General features: G+C 40.4%; 1 protein-coding gene across 1 annotated transcript in view; it reads left to right on the top strand.

The window, feature by feature from the left end:
* Positions 1–12721, top strand: part of LOC105030788 (5-hydroxytryptamine receptor 3A-like) — a 58636-nt gene extending 45915 nt beyond the window's left edge. Inside the window, exons 5-9 of the mRNA XM_020044460.2 lie at positions 465–625; positions 8144–8354; positions 10155–10292; positions 10405–10484; positions 12448–12721. Coding sequence (XP_019900019.1) covers positions 465–625; positions 8144–8354; positions 10155–10292; positions 10405–10484; positions 12448–12675 — 818 coding nt within the window. The 3' untranslated portion in view covers positions 12676–12721. The remainder of the gene's footprint in view (positions 1–464; positions 626–8143; positions 8355–10154; positions 10293–10404; positions 10485–12447) is intronic.
* The last annotated feature ends 5770 nt before the right edge of the window (positions 12722–18491 follow it).

The following is an 18491-nucleotide window of genomic DNA, read 5'->3' as shown; positions in this document are numbered from 1 at the left end:
GAAATCATAATTGACCTTATTTTACAAAATCTCTCATACTGTCTCTGCAGGATATAATTGTGCCATACTTTAACAATAACATAATTTAGTAGTTCTGTATATGCATCCAAAAGCCTGTAACATTGGAATTATTGGTATGCAACAGAGCTTGACTTGCAGGAAACAAAATGTCACACAGAGGGGTACAGTCATTGAACTATAAACAGAATTACTACTCTTCCCTAATAGTATCCTTTTTATAAAGGGAGTTTTATTTAGCAGGACACAGGAGCACTATAACTGAGATGTGAATGGGCGAAATCTGTGAAATATAAATATTATTCATGAAAGGGTCACCTGGCTCACATCCGGGAGGTAGAACAGGAACAAAATTAAGGCAGTTACTTGCCTTAATTTTTACCAGCAGATGTTGGTGCATGAATGCACATACACACCACTCTCTCACTTTCCTTTCCTTCCATCAGTGGCTGACATCCAACTCATCCCTTTCTCCAACTCATCCCGGGCCACCCAGGCTTCTCGTGAGGTCATGCAGACCCAAGGAGAGTGGGAGTTCCTGGACATGACCGTCTCTAGGGGCAAATTAATCTTTGAAGGCGGGGAGTGGGATACGATCTCCTACACTGTGCGTCTGAACACCCCCCTACACACATGCTTGTTCAACTATGGTTCAGAGGGATCAAATTCAAATTGAGCATGTATTTTCCGAGAAATAATAACATTTCTAACATTTGTAACATTTGATATGTTGTCTTTGTACTAGTATCTATTGAATATAGGTTTTAAATGATTTGCGCATCATTGCGTTATGATTCTTTGCATTTTGCCGTGTCCCAACTTTTTTGGAAACAGGGTGCGTATCTCACAAAAGGGATTACACCCTCACAATTTAGCAAATTTTTGATCATATCTTTTCATGTGACAACACTGAGGAAATGACACTTTGCTACAATGTAAAATAGGGAGTGTACAGCTTGTTTAACAGTATACATTTGCTGTCCCCTCAAAATAACTCAATACACAGCCATTCATGTCTAAACTGCTAGCAACAAAGTGAGTAAACACCTAAGTGAAAATTTACAAATTGGGCCCGATTAGCCATTTTCCCTCCCCGATGTCATGTGACTTGTTAATGTTACAAGGTCTCAGGTGTGAATGGGGAGCAGGTGTGTTAGATTTGGTGTTATCGCTCTCACACTCCCTCATACTGGTCACTGGAAGTTCAACATGGCACCTCATGGCAAAGAACTCTCTGAGGAATCTCAAAAATTGTTGCTCTACATAAAGATTCCACTCAGAACAGAGCTCGCCATTGGTTGACCAAAGAAGTTGAGTGCACATGCTCAGCGTCATATCCAGAGGACGTCTTTGGGAAATAGACGTATGAATGCTGCCAGCATTGCTGCAGAGGTTGAAGGGGTGGGGGGTCAGCCTGTCAGTGCTCTGACCATACGCCGTGCACTGCATCAAATTGGTCTGCATGGCTGTCGTCCCAGAAGGAAGCCTCTTCTAAAGATGATGCACAGAAAGACCGCAAATAGTTTGCTGAAAACAAGCAGACTAAGGACAAACAAGTAGACTAAGGAGTACAAAGACAAGTGTGTCTTGCCTACAGTCAAGCATGGTGGTAGGGGTGTCATGGTCTGGGGCTGCTGGAGTGCTGCCGGCATTGGGGAGCTACAGTGCCGGCAACCGTGAATGCCAACATGTACTGCGACATACTGAAGCAGAGCATGATCCCATCCCTTCGTAGACTGGGCCGCAGGGCAGTATTCCAACATAATAACAACCCTAAACACACCTACAAGATGACCACTGCCTTGCTAAAGAAGCTGAGGGTAAAGGTGATGGACTGGCCAAGCATGTCTCCAGACCTAAACCCTATTGAGCATCTGCGGAGCATCCTCAAACGGAAGGTGGAGGAGCGCAAGGTCTCTAACATCCACCAACTCTGTGATGTCGTCATGGAAGAGGACTCCAGTGGCAACCTGTGTTGTCACACAAAGATATAATCAAATATTTACAAAAATGTGAGGGGTGTACTCACATTTGTGAGATACTGTATACTGCTCACAAAAATGGGAGCAGTATACAGGGAACATGTAATCATCACAATATAATACCAATTCAATGAAACTTAAGAGATATCAGTCTGTCCAGTCAGGAACTCAGACATCTTGGGGATTGTGAATTAATGTCACCTGATATGATGCAAATGAAAATGACAACAGGTTCACTGGAGAGGCAACAGCAAGACAACCCCCAAAAAGGGAATGTTTTTGCAGGTGGTCGCCACAGACAACTGCTCTCTCCTTTTCTTTCCTGACTAAATCCTCTCTAGTTTTGTGGTTTTTTTTGTGTCCTTGTCACTACTGGTAGCATGAGGCAGTACGTGCAGCCCATTCAGGTTGAACAGGCAGTCCAGCTCCTCCGGGATGGTACATCCATACGTGCTGTCGCAAGTTTTACTGTGTCTCTCAAGAGCATGGATGAGATACCGGGAGACAAGCCATTTTACAAGGAGAGCTGGACAGGGCTGTAGAAGGGCATCAACCCAGCAGGAAGACTGGTAACTGCTCTTTTGTACGAGGAGGATAAGGAGGAGCACTGCCAGACCCCTTCGAAATGGCCTCCAGCAGGCTACAGGTGTGCATGTTTCTGACCGAACTGAAGGTGACATGAGGGTCTGATGTCCTCTTGTGGGCCCTGTGCTCCCAACCCAGCACCGTGCAGCTTGATTGGTATTCGGCAGAGAACACCAGAATTGGCAGGTCCACCACTGGCGCCTCGTTCTCTTCACAGATGAGAGCAGGTTCAGACTGAGCATATGTGAGACACCGTGGTGAACGTTATGCTGCCTGCAACATCATCCAGCATGTCCGGTTTGGCGGTGGGTCAGTGATGGTCTGGGGAGTCATATCCTTGGAGGGTCGCAAAGACCTCCATGTGCTATCCAATGGTACCCTGACTGATGCTAGGTACCGGGATGAAATCCTTAGACTCCTCGTCAGACCTTACACTAGTGCAGGACAATGCCTGGCCTCATGTCCAGGTGTTTACTCATGCCCTGATCCTCCAGGACTCCATCCGCTGTCTCATCATCAGCATTCCCACAAGTTGTTGGGAGTGCATACAGGCACGAGAGGGCCATACACACTACTGAGTCACATTATGATTTGTCGTGATGAAATTCATGCAACATCGCGTGGCGGTCGGGGACAGTGCCTCTGGGATGGCAGACCGGGGTGGTGGTCCCTCTTTTTAAGAAGGGGGACCGGAGGGTGTGTTCCAACTACAGGGGGATCACACTTCTCAGCCTCCCCGGGAAAGTCTATGCCAGGGTACTGGAGAGGAGAATACGGCCGAGAGTAGAACCTCGGATTCAGGAGGAACAGTGTGGTTTTCGTCTGGGCCGTGGAACACTGGACCAGCTCTATACCCTTTACAGGGTGCTGGAGGGTTCATGGGAGTTTGCCCAACCAATCCACATGTGTTTTGTGGATTTGGAGACGGCATTCGACTGTGTCCCTCGCGGCATCCTGTGGAGAGTGCTTTGGGAATATGGGGTCCTAGGTCCTTTGCTAAGGGCTGTCAGGTCCCTGTACGACCGAAGCAGGAGCTTGGTCCGCATTGCCGGCAGTAAGTCAGACTTGTTTCCAGTGCATGTTGGACTCCGGCAGGGCTGCCTTTTGTCGCCGGTTCTGTTTGTAATTTTTATGGACAGAATTTCTAGGCGCAGCCAGGGGCCGGAGGGTGTCAGGTTTGGGGACCACACGATTTCGTCTCTGCTCTTTGCGGATGATGTTGTCGTGTTGGCCCCTTCAAACCGGGAAATGTAAAACTCTAAAAAGTATTGAAATTTAGTGTGGATGAAACATATCTAACTAATGGGATGGACATCAGCCCATCAAAATCATATCTCCGGAAATCGACCACAACATCAAAAAATGTGTTCCTCTGGTAGCTATAAATATACATAATTACTATAATACTAGAAATACTTAAGTCACATAGCAATCGACACATGATCTGTTAAATGGGAATATAAAGCATCATTGGAAAAATCCATTCTAAATGGAACCCAAGAGAAAACAAGCACTCAGAACAGAAGAAATTAATGTAATTCTTGACGAGTTAGAGGCACCAGCACCTATCTATCAAAGACTGTAGCCTACAATGTGGGTGTTCAAACACATGAAAGATAGTTTTGAACCCTTTTTCTTCATTATTTCTTGTTTTAGGTAAGTTTTTCTTTATTCTCAGTTGACAGTTGCATTAAATTACATTCACATCCACTCACACGCTTATTAAATAATTTGTCTAGCCTAAATAAATTGGTCTAAACAAAACTGTTTTGATTTTTTTTTATTGCCTTAATATTAACAGTTTGCGATCACTCCACGCATGTTTAGGGAGGCGCTATTTCACAAGAACAGTAAAGTGCCGGTTAAGTTCGGTTAAGATGGACTAATGAGTGGTCCGGAGCACTCGTTAATTATCGAGCGATGTTACTTGCCACTTAAGTAACAATGCATTCGGGAAACCCACATAATAAAATAACGAGGCACTTATGTGCATATTACGATCATCTTAGTGCTTTGGGAAACAGGGCCCTGATGTGTGATTTAAGTGTTCCCTCCTTTTTTTTGAGCCTTTGTAAATATATATATATATATATATATATATATATATATATATATATATATATATATATATTACAATCCAAATACATCCGGTTTACAGCTATGTGATTACCCATACCATTACAAAGATCTGTGAAAATGTTATCTTAACCCTGAGCTGTATGATTGGCTGATGCACAAGATTGGGCAGAGTTTCTCAGCTTGGGAGGCATCTCTTCCTCCCAGGCTATTTATAGGGCAATAATGTAATAAATGTACCTTAACCCTAATATACATATATTTTTTGAATGGCCGTCCTCAAAAGATCCTTAATGTCAGATCTGCTATAGGTTACTATACACTATATGACCAAAAGTATGTTGACACCTGATTATCACACCTGTGAGGTTGTTTGACATCTCATTTTAAAACCATGGGCACTTACATGGAGTTGGCCCCCCTTTTGCAGCTATCACAGCCCGCCACTTTTCTGGGAGCTTTTCGCAAGATGTCTGAGTGTGTCTGCGAAAATCTAAACCCATTCAGCCAGAAGTGCACTTGTGAGGTCAGGCACTGATGTTGGACAAGTAGGCCTGGCTTGCAATCGCCATTCCGATTCATCCCAAAGGTGTTCAATGGGGTTGAGGCAAGGGCTCTACCTTTTCCAACAATGTCTTTATGGACCATTCTTTGTGCACAGGGGCACAGTCATGCTGGATCAGGAAAGGGAATTCCCCAAACTGTTGCCACAAAGTTGGATACACTCAGTTGTCTAAAATGTATTTGTATCCTGTAGCATTAAGATGACCCTTCACTGGAACTAAGGGGCCTAGCCCCAAACCCTGACAAACAGTCCCAGACCATTATGCCTCCTCCACCAAAATTTCCTGTAGGCGCTATGAATTCTGGTAAGTAGCGTTCTCCTGGTATCCGCCACACCCAGATTTGTCCATTAGACTGCCAGATGGTTAAGTGTGATTCCTCACCCCCGAGAACACCTTTCCAGTGGTAAAGCAGAATTATTTTCACCAATCCAGCCAACACTTGGTATTGCGCTTGTTGATGTGAGGCTTGCGCACCGCTGCTTTGCCATGGAAACTGATTTCGTGAAACTCCAGACTCACAGTTCTTGTGCTGATGTTGCTTCCAGAGGCAGTTTGGAACTCTGGCGAGTGATGCAACAGATTTTTCTACCCCTCTGTGTGAGTTTGCATGGTCTACCACTTCATAGTTTGGCTGTTGTTGCTCCTAGAGGCTCCTATTTCACAATTATGGCACTTACAGTTGACCGGGTCAGATCTAGTAGGGCAGAACTTTCACAAACTAACTTGTGGAAAAGGTGGCATCCTACAACACTGCCATGTTTAAAGACACTGAGCTGGATTTTATGCACCTGTGAGCAATGGGTGTGACTGAAGAACCTGATCTCAATAATTAGTAGGGGTGTCCACATACTTATATAGTCATATAGCATACTTCAGAGGATGTCTGGACCTAACATTTGTGTTTAAACTTATCCTAGCCCTAATGCATCACCCTAAACCTAACTGATAATGGTTAGTACTTAAAGATTTATAAATTACAGGAATACAGTTGCACATAACATTGAATATTATACAGTTCAGTGAAAAGATGACCTTGTAATTGCTAGTTGTAAATACCCCATGTTGATTCCAACCTTAAAAGTCTCAAATCAAGTTAAATGATGATGGAAAATGCCTTGGCTTTGTCTCAAAAAATAATCTTTCTTGTTGAAATCTTGCATTTTCATTTTGATAATGTACAAGGTAAAATAAGAGACATTATCCAACACTTTGCAACAATCAAAGGATATCCGCATTCACGGAACCCCCCGGACTCTCCACTATTACGCAGACCTGTTCCTCATCACATTACCTCAGACTTCCCATCATTATGCACACCGGATCCTCACTAAAACAACCTGTAACTGCCCTTGTTTTTGTTTTTCTCTGCTAGTTGTCCATGTGTGTTTTTTTTTTTTTTCTGTTGTATCAGTTCTAGACTGTGTCACTGTGCACAGTGTCCTTGCTTACCACACAATGACATACATGAATAATGAAAAGGAAAAATGTAAAATCAATTAGGAGAGTAAAAGGATAATCAAAGGATTGCACTACTGTCTTGCAGTGGCATTTGCGGTCGCTGTTAGTTCATTTTTTTTTTTTGCTTGGAGGCTCAGGCATTGAACGTGGCGGCTCATAATAATAATTATTATTTAGCATAATACATTTGTAGAATCTTAATCTTCAGTAAAATAAGAGAAAATTCAAAGAGAGATGATAGGATGTGCATGCAATTTTGTTTCTCTTTCTCTCCAAACTCTCCAAATATTTTTTTTTTTTTTTGCTGAATTGATAATTGGTGATCATTAGTATTTAGTTTCGTGAATAATTATTTAAGATTCTACAAATGTATTAAGCTAATCTTCAGTAAAATAAGCTGAGAAAACTCAGATGATAGGTGATTTTTTTCTTTCTTTCTCACCTAAGATAAACAGTAACGTGTAATATCTTTGTTGAATTGGTAGTTGGCCATTGGTAAAGAATGTCTGGTATTTTGTTTGTATTTTGTTAAATAAATATTTTACATTTTTGATATTTTCGATATAAATTTGATGAATTAGCCTACACAACAATTTGAATCTTCTATTGAAAAATGGTAACGTGTGATGCATATATATGTGGTCAAGTTAAAAAAAACAAACAGGTAAATAGTCTCGAAATAGTTTTCCGTTTGTGAGTTTAGAATTCTGACAATGGAACATTGTAAAGTACACCTATTTAGGAAAAGTCATCGAAGTAGGAGGGTGTAGCTTTCAAAAAAGCAGTTTTATTTTAATTACAAACTCAAACGCTAGCTAGGTTGCAATCTAATACTAGTTATCCATTTAATGACAGCTAGCTATCTAAAACTGGGTATATAAATCCAGCTAGCAATCAAACATCAGTTACATACCTCTAGCTTGCAATTGCTGTGAAGTTACTGAAATGGTTTGAAATAAACATTCAGTAATTGTTACCTTTGAGTTTGTGAACTCTTACATGTGCGCTTGATCCTAGCTTTACCCTGCATGGCTGACTCTGACCAGACCTCAGTTTATATTTTTAAAAGGTTATACCAACTCCTTTTGCTGTATATGATTTTTGCTGACACTTTTTTGCATGAATAAATTACAATCAATGGTGGCACAACCTTGCAATGCTTTAACAGTGTTGGAAATACATTTTAATGCTGCAATTTGAAATATAGCCTTAACTATTCAGTGCTTATGTCCTCCCTTATAGAGCACAGATTGATTTTCTATTCAACATAACTAGTCATTTAGTTACATTTGATATTGGTGATTATGCCATATTTATTAACCCTCTATAAATCATGACAAATGAATCGTAACACAATTATGTATCACTTATAAACGTAATATGGTGTATTTACAGGCTAAATGTAATTTAAAGCAGGATCGATATTTTTCCAATCCTTCTTCCTGGACCTATTTTTAGATCACCATGAAAAGGAGGCCCCTACTTCACATCACCAACTTCCTGATTCCCATCCTGTTCTTCCTTTGTCTGGACCTTGCCTCCTTCCTGATCTCAGACCAGCGTGGGGAGAAGTTGGGTTTTAAGGTCACTGTGTTGCTGGCCATTTCTGTTCTCCTGCTCATCCTCAATGATATACTGCCCTCAATGTCAAACCGGAGCCCTCTCATAGGTTACACACTGGCATAAACATTCATACTGTTTCATGTATTTGTTAATATTATTATTTGTGTGCATGTACCGCTTTAGAAAAAATTAAGATACCAATGGAAAAAAATTAAGATACCAGTTTTTCTGGTTTTGCTATTCATAGGTATGTGTTTTAGTAAAATGAACCTTTTTTGTTTTATTCTATTTATTCTAACTACTGACAACATAACTCCCAAATTCCAAGTAAAAGTATTGTCATTTAGAGTATTTAATTGCAGAAAAAAAAAAACTGGTCAAAATAACCAAAAAAGATAATGCAAAGAAAATAAATTAATATTCATTTTTCTTAGGAAGAGTTCAGAAATCAGTATTTGGTTGAATAACCCAGATTCTTTATTACATATGTCATGCGTCTTGGCATGCTCTCCACCAGTCTGTCACATTGCTGTTGGGTGACTTTATGCCACTCCTGGCACAAATATTCAAGTATTTGCTTTGTTTGATGGCGTGTGACCATCCATCTTCCTCTTGATCAAATTCCAGAGGTTTTCAATGGGGTTCAGGTCTGGAGATTGGGCTGGCCATGACAGGGTCTTGATCTGGGTGGTTTTCCATCCACACCATGATTGACCTGGCTGTGTGGCATGGAGCATTTTCCTGCTGAAAAAAACAATTCTCAGAGTTGGGGAACATTGTCAGAGCAGAAAGAAGCAGGTGTTCCAGGATAACCTTGTACTTGGCTTGATTCATGCATCCACAAAGACAAATCTGCCATATTCCAGCCTTGCTGAAGCATCCCCAGATCATCATCGATCCTCCATGCTGAATAGTTGTTTTTTTATTCTAATTACCTTTGAGGAACTACTTGCACTGTTTTTGCCATCCAGCTGGTCCTATTACAAGAGGATAGTGATGACCAAAGCAGTGGTTTTCTTGTTAAATTAGATTAGGTTCAGGTAATCACCTAACAGTACCTCATTATGTAAAATGAGGTGTGCTTGTGTTGGAATTTAACAGGAAAAGTATTTGATCTCCTGCTGATTATTTACATTTGTCCACTGACAAAGAAATGATCAGTCTATAATTTTAATGGTAGGTTTATTTGAACAGTGAGAGACAGATTAACAACAAAAAAATCCAGAAATATGCATGGCAAAAATGTTATCAATTGATTTGCATTTTAATGAGTGAAATAAGTATTTTTAGAGGCGGTCAAATAAGTATTTTAAAGGGAATACTCCAAATTGCAACTTGTTACCTGTGTAAAAGACAGCTGTCCACGGAAGCAGTCAATCAATCAGATTCCAAACTCACCACCATGGCCAAGACCAAAGAGCTGTCCAAGATTGTAGAATTACACAAGGCTGGAATGGGCTACAAGAACATCGCTAAGCAGCTTGGTGAGAAGGTGATAATATCAGCAGGGGATCAAATACTTTTTTCACTCACTGTACATGTAGAGATACTGATTTAAGTGTTTTTAAGTGGTCTCTTAATTTTTTCCAGAGCTGTATATTCCTTGTGCTACAATTTCTTATGTTTAGAATTACTTTACTGTGTTTTTAAAAAAAGATCAACTAAGAAAGCACTTCACTGTTAATCTACAGCTTTTAATTAAGCATGTGAAATATTATTTTCATTTTATTTGTTTATACACTGTTATGCACAGAATTAAGATTAAATGTCCCTAGTCAGTTGAAGTTTGATTTTCGCTTTTAACTCAACCCATGTGCACACTCACAAAAGACAAATAATTTGTCCAACAAATATGTTATGGCGTGTTTAGTAATATTGTCTGGTGTGCATGTTTTCTAACTTGCAGCAACCTATTGTATAGTTATCTTTGCCTTCCTGTTGCTAAGCCTGTTTGAGACCATCATTGTGACTCATCTGATTGAAAGAGACTCTGTCCACCAGGAGTGGGATCAAAACCAAACCGGCAGTCACACCTGCGGTCCAGGTATGCCACCAACAAAAGTGCCTTTCTAGTGACTGGTGCTTATTTCCTTTAATTTGAACCTACTAGTGCTTCAGTTGACAATGTTAGTGACAGTGCTGTGTATTTGTTTCAGAGGAGAAGAGGTTGGGGTGCTGTGTCTTTGCTGTGGCTGAAAGAGAAACTCCATGTGACCCACTGCCTGTTGCAGAAGAGGTTAGGTTGCTTATTTCATTATGGTTGTCTCAAATTTCACTTAAATGTCACATTAATTAAATTAGGAACGGGCAACTTAGCCAGACTAATGTTAACTTTGAGAGTTAGAATAGACAATATATAATTTAGAAATTGAGTTGGGCGTCAGATTTTGAAGTGACCCTCACTCGATAAGCAAACATTAATTTAGATTGAGTTTAGCTTTGGCAAACAACTAACTTCAAATAAAATGTTTCCTCTCTTAACGTTTTTACACACATACAGTCAGATACAGTGGGGAGAACAAGTATTTGATACACTGCTGACATTGCAGGTTTCATACTTACAAAGCATGTAGAGGTCTGTAATTTTTATCATAGGTACACTTCAACTGTGAGAGACGGAATCTAAAAATAAAAAATCCCAAAAATCACATTGTATGATTTTTCAAGTAATTAACTGTATAAATGTTTTATTGCATGACATAAATATTTGATCACCTACCAACCAGTAAGAATTCTGGCTCTCACAGACCTGTTAGTTTGTCTTTAAGAAGCCCTTCTGTTCTCTACTCATTACCTGTATTAACTCCAACTGTTTGAATGTGTTACCTGTGTAAAAGACACCTGTCCACATAATCAAACAGACTCCAACCTCTCCACAATGGCCAAGACCAGAGAGCTGTGTAAGGACATCAGGGATAAAATTGTAGACCTGCACAAGGCTGGGATGGGCTACAGGACAATAGGCAAGCAGCTTGGAGAGAAGGTAACAACTGATGGGGCAATAATTAGAAAATGGAAGAAGTTCAAGATGACGGCCAATCTCCCTCGGTCTGGTGCTCCATGCTCACCTCGTGGGGCATCAATGATCATGAGGAAGGTGAGGGATCAGCCCAGAACTACACGGCAGGACCTGGTCAATGACCTGAAGAGAGCTAGGACCACAGTCTCAAAGAAAACCATTAGTAACACACAACTGTCACGTACAAGGTTGTGGTAGGACACAGGCGCAGAGCTGAAGTTGTTCAAATAATCCATATTTAATAACAGAAAGAATCAAACAAAACAAACCGCAGCAACCAGTGACGTGGGTATTCTTCAACAGGGGAAAAACCAAAATGAACCACATCAGCATGGCCAACACAATGAACTTAAATAGGGTCCCCAATTGGAGGCAATGACCACCACCTGCCTCCAATTGGGGAGACCAAAAAGGATTAGAGGTGGCTAGATGCCACCTCCTGTCCTGTCCTGGCTATGCCCCGAGCCCAGCGCAGAGATGGCTAGGGGCACAGCCAGGACGTGACGACAACAACGCTGTCATGGACAAAAATAGAGCTTTTTGGACTAAACTCCACTCGCCGTGTTTGGAGGAAGAAGAAGGATGAGTACAACCCCAAGAACACCATCCCAACCGTTAAGCATGGAGGTGGAAACATCATTCTTTGGGGATGTTTTTCTGCAAAGGGAACAGGACGACTGCAAATACAGTTTATTGTGTTTGTACCATATGAATAGGTTTGAAGCAACAAAAGGGCGTTTCACTCAGAACAACACATTGCATCTCTCTGGTTATTTTGCATACGTGAAAAATTAATTAATTGGATTGAAACAACAACAAAAGAGTGTTTGTACTCCATATAACATGAACACACTAAGCTCTGAAAAATCTTGACAACCTGTCACATTTGAATTGGCAGTAGATCGGACCAATAAAAAAATAGGACCAAGTGATAAGACAGGATATTTTTTCAAAATAAGTAAGGACAACTGAAAACGGACTGAAATACATGTCCCGGGAAAAACTGAGATCTGGTCACCCTGTCTATATAGGACTTCCAATGCGCACGTTTTATCCGCCTGTGGGGTTTTATAGACTGCTGTGATAATAGCTGAGCTAAATTCCCACGGAATTTAGAAGGAAGGTAGCTCCACCCTAGCATTAATAGTACTAATAATGATCTCCTGTTGTAAATATCCAGGTAATTGGTGGTGTAACAGCACAGGAAGAGTCTGGTGTGCTGTTGTTGATTCTGGACAACCTGAGGGCAGCAGAGCGGATGCTAGCGTTCCTCGTCAACAACTGCAGTGAAAGGAAATCTGGCTATTGGACAACATTGGCTCGGCGCATCAACACTGCTTTCTTCACCATCTACCTCACCTCAGTCATCCTCTTTATAACCTTTATTTGCAAAGAATGGTTCAATTAGACTTAACAGTTAAATTGGAGTTTCACTTTTATTGGTCACATACACATTAAAGAAGAAAATAATATTATAGTGATTACAACATAGCACAGGAGGTCACTGCCAGCTTCCCACACTGTTCTAATGCGTATGCAGTTGTTCTCAAAAGTTTGTGTATCCTTTAAAATTGTCTATATTTCTGCATAAATATGACCTAAAACATCAGATTTACAAAGTCCTAAAAGTAGATAAAGAGAGCCCAATTAAACAAATGAAACAAAAATATTATACTTGGTCATTTATGTATTAAAGAAATAAATATCTGACATATCTGTGAGTGGCAAAAGTATGTTCACCTTAACTTTCATTATCTGGTGTAACCCCTTGTGCAGCAATAACTGCAATAAACGTTTCTGGTAACTGTTGATCAGTCCTGCACATCGGCTTGGAGGAACTTTAGCCCATTCCTCTGTACAGAAGAGCTTCACACACCGATCACCCATAACATTAAGACCACCTGCCTAATATTGTGTAGGTCCCCCTTTTGCCACCCAAACAGCCCTGACCCATCGAGGCATGGACTCCACTTGACCTCTGAAAATGTGTTGTGGTATCTGGCACTAAGACTTTAGCAGCAGAACCTTTAAGTCCTGTAAATTGCGAATTGGGGCCTCCATGGATCGGACTAGTTTGTCCAGCACATCCCACAGATGCTCGATTGGATTGAGATCTGGGGAATTTGGTGGCCAAGTCAACACCTTGAACTCGTTATTGTGTTCCTCAAACCATTCCTGAACCATTTTTGCTTTATGGCAGGGGGCGTTATCCTGCTGAAGAGGCCAATGCCATCAGGGAATACCATATAGGACCAGATGTTTACTTCCTATACTAGTTGTTATTTTTGTTTCATTGTGAAATTAGGTTACAGTAGTAAAATAAAAGAGGAGACCTGCTTTGGTGCCATTTTGAGGCAACGGAATTTTAAGCTTCATTCAGGTTAGAAGAGGCTCAACGAAGAGGCTTATGCTTTTGCTTTATTGTTCTGGGGCATTGTGTGTAGCTTGATGCCGAATAAATGAATTTAATGAATTAATTATGAATTAAGTATTACACAACAAAATGTGGATGGAGTAAAAAGGTCTTCACTTTCCACTGAGTCAATCAATCACATACATTTCTGCCTTCACGGTAGATCTGCCTTCAAGACATGTTTGGGAAAGTAAAACTCCACCTAAACGTTTCTTTGGTGTGGAAGCAGAAAAAGCAAGAAACTCATTCCTCAATCCTCATTACATATGTTCTAGGGATTGGCACTTGTGTATACATTACTTTAATGCTTAGAATGTTCAGTATCTGGGTGAAGCACATTCATATTATTGCTTAATATTGAATTTTATCCGCACCTGTTACTAGAGCTTCACATTACATAAATCTATCTGTAAGGCTGTAAGATAAAGGAATGGCTAGGATGTATACTGGTCTCTAATGTATACTCTAACATCTCTCTCCCTGTATGTAAGAATATGTCTAAGTTATTGTGTGTTACTCACAGCACACTGAGTTGTAAGTCCAAGCATGTTCCAATAAACTCCTTTGATGTTTCCACCCAGCAATGGGTAATATTGTATGTCTATATTCACAAAAAAACAAATGCACTTCTCTATATTTGGCTCACTTGCTGCTCAAATAGAAACATTTGGTTACAGTTAAAAAATAAAATTACTCTCTGTCGTGGACATAAGGCACCAAACTGTCTTTGTCTACTAGATGATCTCAGCTTATTCAACCCATCTTTGTGGCCTTTCTGAGCTAACGTGTGGAGAAAATGTCATTGAGAGAAGGCCGGATTACATTGCATTGCATTGCAATGTAAATAATAATGGCCTTTAAAATTGCTATTAACCAACTAATGGCTCAACATAATCAGTATCACCTTCAAAAAAAAATTACAGTCTTCATGTGTGCATTACATGGGAGTGTACATTATTAATAATTAAGGATACCTGGAGGAACTTGGAACTCTCTGAAATTAACATGGTTGGCAAACCCTTTAGCAAAAAAAAAGTGTCACCCTCCCTGATCAGAAAGAAAAAGTGACCGTCCCTGTTGCTTAATTTCTAAATCACAAGACACCAAAACAAACAACAAGGATACAGTGGGGCAAAAAAGTATTTAGTCAGCCACCAATTGTGCAAGTTCTCCCACTTAAAAAGATGAGAGAGGCCTGTAATTTCCATCATAGGTACACTTCAACTATGAGAGACAAAATGAGACAACAAAATCCAGAAAATCACATTGTAGGATTTTTTATGTATTTATTGGTAAATGATGGTGGAAAATAAGTATTTGGTCAATAACAAAAGTTCATCTCAATACTTTGTTATATACCCTTTGTTGGCAAAGACAGAGGTCAAACGTTTTCTGTAAGTCTTCACAAGGTTTTCACACACTGTTGCTGGTATTTTGGCCCATTCCTCCATGCAGATCTCCTCTAGAGCAATGATGTTTTGGGGCTGTCGCTGGGCAACACAGACTTTCAACTCCCTCCAAAGATTTTCTATGGGGTTGAGATCTGGTGACTGGCTAGGCCACTCCAGGACCTCGAAATGGTTCTTACAAAGCCACTCCTTCATTGCCCGGGCGGTGTGTTTAGGATCATTGTCATGCTGAAAGACCCAGCCACCTTCATCTTCAATGCCCTTGCTGATGGAAGGAGGTTTTCACTCAAAATCTCACGATACACGGCCCCATTCATTCTTTCTTTTACACGGATCAGTCGTCCTGGTCCCTTTGCAGAAAAACAGCCCCAAAGCATGATGTTTCCACCCCCATGCTTCACAGTAGGTATGGTGTTCTTTGGATGCAACCCAGCATTCTTTCTCCTCCAAACACGATGAGTTGAGTTTTTACCAAAAAGTTCTATTTTGGTTTCATCTGACCATATGACATTCTCCCAATCCTCTTCTGGACCATCCAAATGCTCTCTAGCCAACCTCAGACGGGCCTGGACATGTACTGGCTTAAGCAGGGGGACACATCTGGCACTGCAGGATTTGAGTCCCTGGCAGCGTAGTGTGATACTGATGGTAGCCTTTGTTACTTTTGTCCCAGCTCTCTGCAGGTCATTCACTAGGTCCCCCCGTGTGGTTCTGGGATTTTTGCTCACCGTTCTTGTGATAATTTTGACCCCACAGGGTGAGAGCTTGCGTGGAGCCCCGGATCGAGGGAGATTATCAGTGGTCTTGTATGTCTTCCATTTTCTTATAATTGCTCCCACAGTTGATTTCTTCAAGCTGCTGACCTATAGATCGGTCTTCCCAGCCTGGTGCAGGTCTACAATTTTGTTTCTGGTGTCCTTTGACAACTCTTTGGTCTTGGCCATAGTGGGGTTTGGAGTGTGACTGTTTGAGGTCGTGGACAAGTGTCTTTTATACTGATAACAAGTTCAAACAGATGCCATTAATACAGGTAACGAGTGGAGGACAGAGGAGCCTCTTAAAGAAGAAGATACAGGTCTGTGATAGGCAGAAATCTTGCTTGTTTGTAGTTGACCAAATACTTATTTTACCGAGGAATTTACCAATAAATTCATAAAAAATCCTACAATGTGATTTTCAGGATTTCTTTTTCTCATTTTGTCTCTCATAGTTGAAGTGTACCTATGATGAAAATTAAAGGCCTCTCTCATAATTTTAAGTGGGAGAACATGCACAGTTGGTGGCTGACTAAATACTTTTTTGCCCCACTGTATAAAGGGGTGAGCACCGAGGTACCGGAATACATGACATTTATTTTTTTCAATAATGCATCAAATTTGCAGGGTGGTAGAGGAGTTTGATATCTGCTCTATAAAGTTGGCCAAAAAACTATGATTATTTTCAGGATTGTTCTGAATCAGTAACTATCAATAAATGTCCATAGATGTTTCGGCAAACCGTCCTCAGACTGTTATATATAAACAAGCCTATCCCAAAAATATTTCGCCTCAATAAGCCAATAAGTTCACATAGAGTTGTGCTCAAAAGTTTGCATGCCCATGGAGAATTGGTAATATACAGCTCTGGAAACAATTAAGAGACCACTGCAAAATGATCTGTTTTACTGGTTGTACTATTCATAGGTATGTGTTTGAGTAAAATGAACAGTTTTGTTTCATTCTATAAACTACTGACAAGATTACTCCCAAATTCCACATAAAAATATTTGTAGAAAATAAAAACTGGTCAAAATAACCCCACATTTTTTTTTATTGTTTTCAGACCTCATATAATGCAAAGAAAACAAATTTATATAAAATGTTCAACAACAAAATACTAATGTTTTAACTTAAGAAGAGTACAGAAATCAATAGTTGGTGGAATGTACCATTTGTACACTGTAAACCCAAATGTTTTTCTTACACAAATGTTTCTACTAAGGGTAACTCAAAGAAATGTTCCCAAATGCTCTGCCTCAGGTTGAGATCTTGGAATTGTTTTATTATCCTTTTTTTGCATGGACATTGAATGATTGATGCATCTTAGCTACACAAACATCAAACACATACATTTGTATAATCCAATAATTTTGTCAAACATATATTTTGCACCCAGTATTTCACAGTCAATAAAGTGAACTTAGAGATGTGTTCAATAACCATGTCTCTGTCATTAACAAATACAGTCATTGGTGGTAACTCTAGAGTTCACTTGAAAGGGCAAAGCATATTGGGAAATAATTTTCTTCTATATTTTTATGTACTGTAAACTTGAAATAAAAAAATAAAAAATCTTAACTATTAAGTTCCAATAAATTTTAATTTCTAAGTAATTACTTACTTAACAAAATTAGGTTAGTTGACTTATATATTTTGATGTAATCAGTTTCCACAAAAGTTTTGAGTATTCTGAATTTATTAGGTTTTACATTACAAAGAAAACATGAGTGATCAGGTAAAACACGTCTTTTATTTTTTATAGAATTCAGGTTCAACCTTAGGTCATAAAAGAATGGCACAATCATAAAACAAAATATGGCAACAAAGAAAAAAATGAACTGACCCCTGTTCAAAAGTCTGCATACCCTTATTTCTTAATACTGTATACTGCCCCCTTTAGCATCAATGACAGCATGCAGTCTTCTGTAATAGTTCTCTATGAGGCCACAAATTCTTGCAGGTGGTCATACAAAGTGTTTGGTCATCTTCCATGAATCCCCATAGTGACTCGATGATGTTAAGGTCAGAAGACTTTAATGGCACTCCAGAACCTTCACCTTTTTATGCTGTAACCACTGGAGGGTCAACTTGGCCTTGTGCTTAGGGTCATTGTCGTGCCGGTAAATCCAAGAAAGTCCCATGCGCAGCGTTCGTGCAGAAGAATGCTAATTGTCTGCCAGTATTTTCTGATAAAATGCTGAATTGGTCTTCATACATTTTTACAAGATTCCCCATGCCTTTAGAGCTCACATATCACCAAAACATCAGTGAGCCACCACCATGCTTCACAGTGGGGGTGGTTTCTGTTCACTAGAGGCCTTGTTGACACCTTTCCAAACATAGTGCTTATGGTTTTACCATACCATACCATCTTCTTCCGCTTATCCGGGGCCGGGTCGCGGGGGCAGCAGTCTAAGCAGGGATGCCCAGACTTCCCTCTCCCCAGACACTTCCTCTAGCTCTTCCGGAGGGACACAGAGGCGTTCCCAGGAAGGCGTTCCGGAGGCATCCGAAAAAGATGCCCAAGCCACCTCAGCTGACCCCTCTTGATGTGGAGGAGCAGCGGCTCTACTCTGAGCTCCTCCCGGGTGACCGAGCTTCTCACCCTATCTCTAAGGGATCGCCCGGCCACCCTGCGGAGAAA

This window comes from Esox lucius, chromosome 9, assembly GCF_011004845.1.
Source record: "Esox lucius isolate fEsoLuc1 chromosome 9, fEsoLuc1.pri, whole genome shotgun sequence".
Classification (NCBI taxonomy): Eukaryota; Metazoa; Chordata; class Actinopteri; order Esociformes; family Esocidae; genus Esox; species Esox lucius.
Note: the sequence above shows the minus strand (reverse complement) of the source record. Positions and strands in the feature narration are given on the sequence as shown.